The sequence below is a fragment of the Capricornis sumatraensis genome, chromosome 14 (genome assembly GCF_032405125.1).
Source record: "Capricornis sumatraensis isolate serow.1 chromosome 14, serow.2, whole genome shotgun sequence".
NCBI classification, from domain to species: domain Eukaryota; kingdom Metazoa; phylum Chordata; class Mammalia; order Artiodactyla; family Bovidae; genus Capricornis; species Capricornis sumatraensis.
The window spans coordinates 52,131,402-52,144,067 of record NC_091082.1 but is presented as its reverse complement, the minus strand read 5'-3'; the positions used below and the strand labels follow the sequence as shown (position 1 = coordinate 52,144,067).

The 12,666-nt window shown below is 40.3% G+C and overlaps 1 protein-coding gene across 2 annotated transcripts in view; it reads right to left on the bottom strand.

The window, feature by feature from the left end:
• Nucleotides 1-11,989, bottom strand: part of RERE (arginine-glutamic acid dipeptide repeats) — a 263,855-nt gene extending 251,866 nt beyond the window's left edge. For both annotated transcript variants that reach the window (XM_068986550.1, XM_068986551.1), the window contains exon 1: nt 11,566-11,989. In XM_068986550.1, the coding sequence (XP_068842651.1) occupies nt 11,566-11,890 (325 nt within the window). In that variant the 5' untranslated portion in view covers nt 11,891-11,989. The remainder of the gene's footprint in view (nt 1-11,565) is intronic.
• Between the last annotated feature and the right edge of the window lie 677 nt (nt 11,990-12,666).

Genomic DNA, 12,666 nt, shown 5'->3' with positions numbered 1-12,666 from the left:
CTCTCTTTTATTTACCTTCATATGAAAGCTTTAAAGGGACTTCCCTGGCCGTCAAGTGGTTAAGACTTTGCCTTCCAATGCAGGGGACGTGAATTCGATTTCCTGGTTGGGGAACTAAGATCCCACAGGTCTCACAGTCAGAAAACCAAAATATAAAACAAAAGCAATATTGCAACATGTTCAATAAAAAGACTTTTAAAATGGTCCACATCAAAAAAAAAAATCTTTAAAAAATAAACATGCTTTAAATGAACTAGAAAGATGCAGATTCTACTGAGGCACACACCCCCGCCCCCCCCGCCCCCCTCCCACAGAAAGGCTTTCTGTGTTTACCACAGCACTCAGAGAGTCCGAAGGAGCAATAACTAAGCTTGGTAACCATTTCCACCAAAAGAAAAGGTCTCTATCAACCTTGGCAAACTGTAACCAATTGGAGCCAAGTCCAATTTGGATTCAGACACTCAAGTACGCAGACCTGGGACTGCATCATGACCAATCCATCCAAAAGGAGCCCTGAACAGCCAGAGCTTACGCTCAACGGTAGCCACATTAACGTCAGAGCAGAGGTGTTTGAGAGCAATGTCCCCTCTCAAAATAACCTTCGCCAGAAGTTCCGTGTGGCTTCCACACTTCACTGAGATGTTTTCTGAGCATTTGCACAAGCAAAGCATCTTGCTAGGAAAGTTTCTGCCTGAGCCCACTCTTGTGTCATGAATAATTTCATGAGCTGTCATCACCACCAGCAGGCAAACATTTCAGTGAACATTTTAAATATCCACAAGGATAACAGACTCCTAAGAAAAGAGAACATGAGATCCTAATTGGGATCAAAGCCCCTCATCTTTGGAGAGGAAGCACACATATCTTAGGGTCCTGTCATGTTTTAACAGTTTTTACAACCAAAAGTGAAATTTTTCAAAATAAATTTTTTAAAAAGTCAGGCAGTCAACCATAAAAGAATTGCAGGCTTTTATGAACAGTCAAAGAATTAGATTACTGAGGTCAGAAGCCATCTCCTTTTACAGTTTTGAAGAGGGAGACTTAGTGACTATAAATGTCTCCCATTAGTAGATACTATCTTTTCAACCTAGGAGGATTAAAAATTAAGTAACCTCAATTTGATGGTAATTATCTCCTTAAATTGATATGCATCTTCTGTCCCTGAGAAGATTTAGAATTATTTAAAGAAAGATTTAAGAGAATCAAAACTATATTAACACTTTGGAAGTTAATAAGAAATCAAGACATGATATTTTTATTCTTTTTATAGTTGAAAGAATGTGGCTTAGAACAATATTCTTGAAATTACAACTAAAAAAAAAAAGTACTACCTAGGGCCATTTAATTCGGTAAGATCTTACAGGAAACCCGAACAAACTTTTGCCCAATGCAATATATACTTACTCTTTCTAAAGAAGCCCCGTGTGTATGTGTGGGTATACTCATGTAATCCCCATTATGGCTCTTGAGGTGCGTACTCTGATCCCCATTTTACTGGTGAAGAAACAAAGGCACAGAGGTTGTCCCTTGCCAGCACCTGCCTCTCCCATGGTAAAACTAGACTGCCCTGCACTGCTTCTCTGTAAGAAACTGATCCAGAAACCTAAGTGAGTTTATGCACAACCCTGAAATATCTAAGGCACCTTATTTATAGGTTTTGATTAATTTCATTTATAAGAAGTGCTAAGTACTTTAAAGGTTTGTGTTAAAAGACTAAACAACAAAAATCAAATATTGAATTTATTTTACTTAATAAGCAAGTCAATGTTGAAACTATTAATTATAAACAAGACCAATCACAATTCAAAAATCTCTTAAAATTAACTGTTAAAATATATTTAATTTATAAAAGGGATAAGTTTTGTAAGCTGAACTTTTAAAAAAAAACTAGAGCCATGTCTTCTAATTTATAACTTTTAACCAACTGAATGCCCATTTTTTAAGCCAAAGTAAACTTTCTCAATAGCTCAGGACCCCTCTGAAGAAAGTCCTGACATCAACGATTCTGTACATGTGTTTACTGCCCACCTCCTAAAGGCAGTACAGCTAAGACAATGCTACTCAAGAGGCTGTCCGTGAAACACAGCATGAACACACGTGGAGTCATCACCCTGCTTATGCTGTTAAGTATCTAAGGAACAAACAACAAAGTGCCTAGAATGTCCCAGACTGGGGTACATCAATGAACTAAAAGGAAAAAAGATTCATGTCTTTCTGGAGTGGACCAGCAAGGAAAAGACAAGAGAAATGAGAATGGTGGTATTTTAACCAGGTATGAAATATCTAGGGGTAAAGGGACTGTGAGATGGGGAGAGACACTCAGAGGGGAAGTCCTGGGGGGAGGAGGTATCAAAGGATTTTGGATTCAAGCTACAACTGGGACCCAGGAAACCGAGGTGAATACATGGCCAGAAAGCTAGCTCTCGAAGTTTGATGATTAACTGCTCATAAAAAATGCCTTCAAAGGATTACTGTTTAACACATACCTGCTAACACATACCTGCCATGAGTAAGGGTGATTTTCATCCAAAAATGGCCACAAAACATTTCTGTTTCTTTTGGAATATACAGGTTAAGGACACATTCTGGTTCGCTGCTTGTCATGTGTGTGTGTATATCTGGGAAAATCTTATATTTCACTTAAAAAAATGTATATTAAAAATAAAATACAGGCAAAGTAAGGAGCAGCTTACTCAAACTTTTGCACTCCTAAAATCAGATTTTTTTTTTTTCAATCAGTAAGCATATCATCAAGAAATAACATAGCGCTGTCCAAGCAGGGACCCAGAGTGGCTGAAGAATACCTTAGGGAATATTTAAAATACATTAAAACAACAGGTGCTGATTCAAAGGTACCAAAACAGTGCAGGTTAACCTGGGGCTTCTGTGCAGGCAAGCACAGCAGGCATGGAAAGTGGAGGCACCTCTCTGGAGACGGAGCCTGGGGGTAGGCATCATTTATTCATTTCACTTTAGAAAGAAATAAAAGGGCTCTCACCAGGGCCACAGCCAAATTGAAGGTTTAAATTCTCACCTACTTTTTCCCTTTCTGCTAACATGTAACCTATATTACACCATGTAATTGCACACTCTAATCCCAGTCCCTCTATTCACACACCTCTCGCCTAGAAAGTTGCATATGAACCAGCACAAATCACACACTGCGCTGACACTGTTCCTCTATTTACCCAGCACATGCATAGCAAAACAAACTATTTATAAATATCCATATGTCGTTAGAAGTTCTCCCTGAATCTGGAGCCACAGTGACAGTCTCCTGATAAAGTCGCACATGAGGACCTCTCTCATCTATGCCCCCACCACCCCTGTATTCCACTGGGGGAAGTTACCATAGCCCCACCAGATGGAGTTTAGGGGGAGCGATAAATCAAGATATCTGTCTTTCTTTTATACAAGACACAGACATACAATTCAAGTTCCACCAACCAACCTACTCTTCTGAAACTGTGACTGGAACTGAGTGACAGCAAGGAGGAAAATGCTGAAGGACACTCCTCTGGGGGTAGCACCCAGATGGAATGGTCAGGAGTTTCTGCTAACCCAAAATCCGAACTGTCCTCGATCCAGACAGGTGTCCCAACAAATTATTTTCATGTGAGATGTGGCCAATGTTCTCCAGTTTCCATTAAAAAAAAAAAAAAAACCTTAATGAATATAATACACTCACATTTATTAGATCACATAAACCATGTATTTTTCCCTTTCAGTTGCTGGGTTAAGGTTTGAAATTCAGTAATCAAAATTTATCCTAAATATTCTGCAACACCTTACCTCACCCTGCTCAACATACCTCTCATACTTGTTAACCATTTACCTTTGCAACAATTAATCCTTATATACATCTAGCAAGAGAGAGAAACAACTTTCAGAAGCAGGCAACATGTACCAACTTCAGGAGTAGGAGAAAGAAAAGGAGCAAATTAATTATTTATTTGCATTTTCTAAGAAATAGGCCTATCCCTTCTTTAGTTTCAGCATAACTGTGTTTCTTATTTTCATTATCTTCAGTAATTTTAGCAAGTTTAGTTCAGTTCAGTTGCTCAGTCATGTCAGACTCTTTGAGACCCCATGGACTGCAGCACGCCAGGCCTCCCTGTCCACCACCAACTCCTGGAGTTTACTCAAACTCATGTCCATTGAGTCAGTGATGCCGTCCAACCATCTCATCCTCTGTCATCCCCTTCTCCTCCTGCCTTCAAGCTTTCCCAGCATCAGGGTCTCTTCAAATGAGTCAGCTCTTTGCATCAGGTGGCCAAAGTATTGGAGTTTCAGCTTTAACATCAGTCCTTCCAATGAACATTCAAGACTGATCTCCTTTAGAATGGACTGGTTGGATCTCCTTGCAGTCCAAGGGACTCTCAAGAGTATTCTCCAACATCACAGTTCAAAAGCATCAAAGGTCAATCCATTCTGGGCTTTAACCAATTCTTCCAGGCCCATGCGGACTTACAAACCAGCTGTGTGTCCTGTTTCCCCATAGATACTATAGGAAAGCAATGACTCATTTGTGCAGAGATTTTAAGGAGCAGAAACAACACGTGTACAGGAAGTCCACCATTGGAAAGGAGCAGGTGCTTTAAAAACGGTGGGCATCCACGGTTATAATGGTGTAACCATCCACAGTTACAGCTCCCTCTCTCCCTCACAACTGACAATTTGTACACAGGCTCACATATCTGAAGTTATTGGTATTTCGCCCGGCAATCTTGATTCCAGCTGTGCTTCACCGAGGCCGGCATTTTGCATGATGTACTCTGCATATAGGTTAAATAAGCAGTGTGACAATATACATCCTTGATGAACTCCTTTCCCAATTTGCTATCAGTCTGTTGTTCCATGTCTGGTTCTGTTGCTTCTTGATCTGTATACAGGTTTCATAGGAGGCAGGTAAGGTAGTTTGGTATTCCCATCTCTTGAAGAATTTTCCACATTTTATTGTGATCCAAACAGTCAAAGGCTTTAGTGTATTCAGTCAGAAGTAGATGTCTCCCCATTTTGGATCTGCCTAAACTCCAGTCTGCTGTGAGTGTGCTGGGATGCTGGGCTTCTCAACCCTCAAGGCAATGCACTCGTTTTCTATCTGTGCGCTAACTTGAAAAAGACAGGGAAGCAGTGGTCTACATCAATGATTCTCAAATTTTAATGCATATTTAAAACACCTGGAAATCTTATGAAAACAAAAATATTGACTGAGTAGATCTGGAGTGGAATCTGAGACTGCATTTCTAAGAGGCTGCCGACCTGTGGCTGACACCAAACACTCCAGCAAGCTCTGGGGTACATGTCTCACTATACTCAAAGACCCTTCCTTTCCTTACAAAACAGAAAAAGATAGAGTTAACTAGTCCCCAAACTTCTATCACTTCCCATTCTTTTGGTTAGAACAACTTTAGAAGTTATTCTTCCACCCTCCTAAAGTCATAACTTTTTATGTGCTAAAATTCTTTCCTATACATATGCAGGATTTGAATAACTTCCTAATAAACACTAAAAGGCAATCATTTCTTTAGGCTTAAGAAAAGGCAAAGTAAAATTTCAATAGAAACAGAAATAAAAAATTAATGCAATCCACAATGAGAAGTATACTAAAACATGATTAAAAATAAATATATTTTCACAGGTGTTGCAAGGACACACAACTAAGGAGAGCTGAAGTGGTCATAGACTCAGGTCACTCAAACCTGAGTCCTCCTGGCAACAACGCTCTTCCTGCCTGCCATGTATTTAACTGCATCTTACCAAAATTTATACATTTGAGTCCTAACCCTCAGTGCCTCAAAATGTGACTGACCTTCCTGAAAAAAGTGATCACTGCAGATGTGATCACTTTTAATTAGAATGAGGTGGCGCCCTAATTCAATGATTTGTGTCTTTATAAAAAGGAAAAATTTGGTGAGACCCAAAACCAGGCACACAAAGAGATGCGATGTGAAGACTGAAGCTATGCTCAGACAAGTCGAGAAACTCTCAGAAGCTAGAAGAGGCGTGGAACAGATAGATCCTTTTCCAGTACCTTCAACGGGAGCACCAAACCTACCAGCACCTTGACCTCGAACTTGCAGCCTACAAAACTGTGAGCCAATACATTTCTATTGTTTGGCTGTTTAAGCTACTCAGCTTGTGGTACTTTATTATGACAGCCCTTGCAAACTCACACATTGCCTGTGTTTCTTTCCTGTCAAAAAATATCTAAAGACGATGCACAGATAGGCAATCTTATCACAGTTTGGTGTGCCATGTGAAGGTTTTAGACTCAGTCCTACTGGCAAAAGGGATCCACTGAAAAGCTTTAAGCAGATTAATATTAGGCTTATTACATGCAAATTATCTTGTCACACAAGTTAAATCATTATCAACCCTACAGGTGCCTTTATGCTAGGATTCATGTTTCTTGTGACACAAGAAATATTCTTGCAACACAAAAAAATTCTTGCAATCAGAAAAACTCACACTCCCTCCCAAATAAGAATGCCTCAAGTAGACACTTTCCTTTTCATGTCAATTTCACCTAAAAATTCTTCTACAGATAGAAGACACGGATAAAAAGCTGCAGATCAAATGAGCTTTTATTTTCTCCAAAAATGTATGTCCTAGAACACCAAATGCCAGAGTTTTCTTTAGGTTTACTTTGAGAAGGAATGTTTGTCTGAGTGACTGCAGAAGATAAGCTTTCAATTATTCAGAAAAGCAAGACTTTAAAACCGAATTCAGCCTCTTAACTGGTCAGAGATCGATCACTCAGTGAAGAATCAGGAGCTCAATGGTAGCATATCATTTGTTAAAAAGTTGGTAACTCCCTTCCCCTCTTTAAACAGAAATCTGAACTAAAGGGAAACTATACATTTTTTAAAGTTCCATGCTTTAACTTTTTTTTCTAAGTAAGTACAAAACTGTAACTATGTGTCATTGTGTCATGATGGCTATACTAACTAACCTCACTGTGGTATAATCATTTTGCAATATATATATATATATATATATATAAAATCACTAATTTTGTGCACATGCTGTTGGGTGTGTGTGTGTGTGTGTGTGTGTTGCATCCCTTGTGGCTTAGCTGGTTAAGAATCCACCTGCAACGTGGGAGACCTGAGTTCAATCCCTGGGTTGGGAAGATCCCCTGGAGAAGGGAAAGGCTACCCACTCCAGTATTCTGGCCTAGAGAATTTTGTGTGTGTCATGTGAACTTAATCTATTTACCTAGCAACTTTCAAATACACATAGCAGTATTTTTAACTCCCATCACATGCTGTACATTAATTACATCCCCAGAACTTATTCATCTTATAACTGGAAATTTGTACCCTTTGACTGCCTTCACCCACCTCCCTGACTCCTTATCCCCCACCTCCCCATATGTGACAACCACTGATCTGTTCTCTGTTGCCAAGTTTGGGGTTTTTTTGGCATTTTGGGGGGTTTTTTTCTCCCACAAGTGAGAGAGATCATGTGGTACTTCTCTTTGACTTTTTTGCTTAACATAATGACCTCAGGTTCATCCATGTTGTGACAAATGGCAGTTTCCCTCCTGACTGAATTTAGTTCCCTATGTAACTACACATTTTCTTAATGTCATGCATTGGTTATATCTCAATAAAGCAAGGGAAAAGAAGGAAGAAAAAAGCAGAAAGAAATTTATATGCCACCCACAGCAAACTTTAGAAACCAATACTCTATGCTGAAAACGCCCATAAGAGAAATCTGACTGCACACAGCTGTGTAAAAAATCAATTTGTCACCGTGACAGTCATCTCAGAAATAGAGTAACGGCTGATGGACAACAAAGAAGTTAGATTAGACACAGATGCAAAGTATACACAGAGCTCCACAAGGTTTTGATTTTGGTTTTTATAACAAGCTTGTTAAATCATTCACTGGGAAATAAATTATTCAAACTGGACTTCCAGAAGCATTATTCTGTGACATCATCAATCAGTCAATATATTTTTGAATAAAACTTTCAGAAACTTATTTATTCATCAAGTATTGGACTTCCCTGGTGGTCCAGTGGTTTGGACTCCATGCTTTCACTGCCAGGTCCCTGGATTCAGTCCATGGTTGGGAAACTAGGATCCCACAAGCCATGCAGTGAGGCCAAAACAAACAACAAAAAACAAATATTATGGAATACATGCTACGTGTACACTATTCTTGTAGATCTCAGGAATTCAATGATAAGTAAAAACAGAGTAGATACCTTTATGGAGGAGACAGACATCCTAAAATAGTAACAGAAATAAACAGAAAATTATTACTGTTACGTGTGCAAGAAGGAAAGTTACATGACTCCAGGACTATACCTATTAAGGAAATCTGGATAATTGGGGCGTGGGAAGAAGGTGATGGCACTGGAATGGAGTACTAAAGAGAGGATAGTAGTTCAGTGTGTCTGTGTGTTGGGTTGGGGCAGGAGGGCAGTGGGGGTGGGTCAAAAACCTGAGGCATCAGCAGGTACAAAGACCCTAAGGTAGGAGGTAACGTGGACACTGTAACTAAAAGTCCATTATGCTGTACTTCTAAGAGCAATATAAAGCTGCAAAGATGAGGAGCAGGATCAAAAAGAACTGGTTGTAACCAGGCATGAGATTAAACCTTAGCTACGACAAATTCTAAATACTCATTTCCTCAATAAAACCTCAGCCTTCTCAGACCGAACAGTATGAACATACGCCTATCCCCCAAGGACAAGCACGTATATTACATAACAGTCCATTTCTATCCTCATGTTATTGCTCACCGCTAGGCTCAAGCTTAATGACAGTTTGGGAGGGATTTGTAATTTAGACTTAATTTGAGTACTGAAACCAATTCAGAAAAGGAAAAAATTTATCTGTGATTTTAAATGAGCATAAAAGGTCTGAAAAGACACTGTGCTCAGTTGTGTCTGACTATTTTCAACCCCATGGACTGGAGCTTGCCAGGGTCCTCTGTCCATGAAATTCTTCAGGCAAGAAGAATACTGTAATGGGTTGCCATTTCATCCTCCAGAGGACTTTTCTGACCCAGGAATCGAACCCATGTCTCCTGAAACTTCTGCACTGCAGGCAGATTCTTTATCACTGAGCCACCAGGGCAGCCCATAAAAGGTCTACCACTCAAAAACTAATAATACACTGAAGAATCCCTTATGATGCCCCATAAAGTCCCTACTGAAACCCTTAAGATACAACTAACCAAAGAGAATCTCTGCAGTTGGGTGCATGTAAGGGTTTTCATCACCAACCAAAGATGTTACTGTAGTACTCTGCACCAAGAAAGACAAAGACTAGAAAGAAGAAAGACAAAGAAAAGGAGAAGAAGAAAACAAACAAACAAACAAAAAAACGGTTCCACCTGGGAATCTAGTCACAATAACCTACCTTCCAATTCTTCAGTGTGGGTAAACCTAAAGAAGAGGCAATATTTTAACATCTTCCACTGAGAAAGAAGCTATTGGTAGAAGTCATTCACCTTCAAATGCATAATAACCCCCAAAGAAACAAAACTACTGAGAAGGTCAAAGACCATCTCCTTACCAAAGAGGCAAACATCTATAGACCTGGCAGTACGCAAACCACAGGCCACAGTGTCACCCGGCCAAGCACAGGGGCGTCTCCCAGCAAGTGGTTCTGCTGGAGCGCCACAGAAAATTTTCAAGCCATTTTCGTTGTTTTCAATCCTTTATAACAGCTTCCAGAGAGGCTGAATATCTTTTTCACATTTCACAAAGGTCCTCAGATTTACTGAAACAATGTCTGCCTCCCTTAAGTACACAGTTCTTCCCCAAAACAAGAACCTACTGTTTTGAAAATAAGCCATTACCAACCTCCCTCCACACAGTCTTCTAAACATCAAGAAGAAAAGATTTCCCACCATCCTGTAGAATATGCAATATGAATGTGCAACAGTTCTCAAACTTGTTTTCTCAAAAATGATTTTTCTTAAGGAGATATTCAGCAGAAACAGGATGCCATAGCCCCACAAATGGGGGAAATGGCAGGTTGTTTTTTTTGTTTTAATGTTAAAGAAGTTTCCTTAACTGCAGGGCTTCTCCAAGTTATTAATTATGACAGTCTCACATGAGGGACAATACATGCAGCACTTCCCATATATTTCAGACTACAAGTATTTTGGAGAAGCATTTTGGGGAAGAAAAAAAAAAAGAGTAACTCTCCACTGAGAAAAGCTGGCCCTCAGTTCTACACAAGACAGCCAGCCTTCTGACACAATAACAAATAAGATCGTCCCGTATTTTTAAGGTATCATCCTGTAACTTATATCTAAAGAAGTTAATGCATTCTGTCTCCTTCTCATGATCTAGAAGTACACAGGTCCGTAGCAATCAACATGCAGTTGGTCTATACTGATATATGTTCCTAGGTGGCTAGGACAGTCTGACTGTCCCACATGTTAAGGGGGAATCAAAGACCCTGTCAGTACGGTAACCTACACACTACCAAATCTCCACAACAGAGCTCTAATTTCCCCCAGAAACTTCAATTTTGATAATTTTATATCACATAAATATCTTCTCACTTAGTCATCAGCCAAAAAATATAGTGTATACAAGCTAATCTATGTAAGTTTGAAAACATTATTTTTCAAAATTCAAAACTAATTTCTATATGGGGGGAAAAATCAAGTACTTTATATGAAGTTCAGCACTGCTACAGTACAGCTCAGCAAAATAACTGTACCAGGTTAATGACATAATCTCTTTAATCTCCAGCTCCTAGAAAAATATCAAACCGGGAGGCTTCCAACCTGTTAATTACATCTCATGCAACTCATGTCATTCCTCAACACTGTAAGCAATTCAAAGGAACTGATTTCAGCTAGTTGTTGTTTTTTTTTTTTTAACTGACTTCTGTAAGGAAAGTATCCAAATATACACAATGTATCAAATGAGAAAGGAAGGTATTGCTGGTGTTCAACAGGTTCTGAACCACCTGCTTCCCTATATCTTATCGGCAAGCTGTGTCTGGTCTCTCTCTGAACAACTGCTGCAAATAACCTCAATATACTGAGCGGACGCAGTACCTTTCCTGGAAAACAAAGCAGGTTAGTTGGCTTCATCTATTATCATTGATTAGAGGCCCTGAAGCTTAATTCTAGGAAAAAGGAGGTCATCAGGAGGAATAAAGCCTGGTCTGAAGCCCACTAAAAACCCCTGTCTAGCTTCTGGTCACTCCTGTAGCCAATGTAAAATGACCCGTTCCCCTAAACTTGAAGGCTTACTTGTCCCACCATGTACTCTACTCTGCAGGGCCTCACCACAGTCTAATCTGTGCTGAAGACAAAAGGCAAAGGAGGACGTGAAAAGAGGCAAAGTTCTGGGTAGACGGTGAAGCGTGAGAATGAGCAGCAAAAGACACAGACAGGAGCGCCTCACAGGCAGGCCCAGGAGTGGGCACAGGGAAGGGCCAGCACCCAGCTGACTGAAGCCTGGAGCTGTTGACTACCTGGAGTTTTCCTGCCCCAAACCACTACCCACTCTTCTGGGTTTCATGCCCACCTGCATCCACAGGCTGACATAGACACCGTCAAGACCCAAAGGCACCTCACCTCCTGGTCTATAGACGACATCGTCCTCCGTGATGTATGATGTTATCTCACCGGTGTCTGTCCTTTCGTAACGAGATTTTTTTTTGGGGGGCTTCTTTTTGTTCTTCTTCGTGGACTCCTCCGTGGTGGCACTGTTGTTGTCATTGTCCTCGTCTTCGCTGTGATCACTCTCGGCGTAATTTTTGGCTCCTCCTTCCAAGGTACAGCTCCTGCGGGGCCTGGAGTTCTCACTCTCGCGCACTTTGTCTCGCTTCTCTCTCTCCCGGTCCCGATCTCGGTCCCGGTCCTTCTCTTTGTCTTTGTCTTTGTCTTTGTCAGCTGTCATGATTCGCCACGTGCCTTCTTCTGTCCTCTCACGGCTGGGCCTCCGTGAAAGGTAGACAGTGAGCCTGGGCTTCAGTCTTCTGAATTTCTCACTCAATTCCAGGGAAAATCCAACCACTCCAACAACCCCAACGTTTCAAAAATGCTAGGAGAAAAAAACAGAGAGTGGAATTGGTTTTCCTGTAACATTTTCTCATATTTCCTTTCCTAAAATAATATTTTGTTCAATGATTCTCTTCCTTACTCATGCTTTAGAACTGAAAAGTTCTAACTGGCCACAGGAAAAAAGGACAAGTGATACAAAATTTAAACATAAACAGTTGCTGGCCTCAGCTAGCATATGGTTTGGGATTTTCTATCACACTAATAATGAACAATATCTGAATGCATAAGGGCAAATGATGCTTTCTATATACAAACTGTTTTTTCCTTTTAAAATGAAAAAGTAAAGTGTATCCCAGTAAACAACATATAAGGGGCACAATCACTGTGGTGCTGGGGAAGACTCTTGAGAGTCCCTTGGACTTCAAGGAAATCAAACCAGTCAATCCTAAAGGAAATCAACTCTGAATATTCACTGGAAGAAGTGACGCTGAAGCTCCAATACTTTGGCTACCTGATGGGAAGAACCAACTGACTGGAAAAGACTGAAGATTGAAGGCAAAAGAATGCGTGGGCAGACAATGAGATGGTTAGACACCATCGCTGACTCAAAGGACATGAATTTGAATAAACTTTCGGAGATAGTAAAGGACGGGGAAGCCTGGTGTGCTGCAG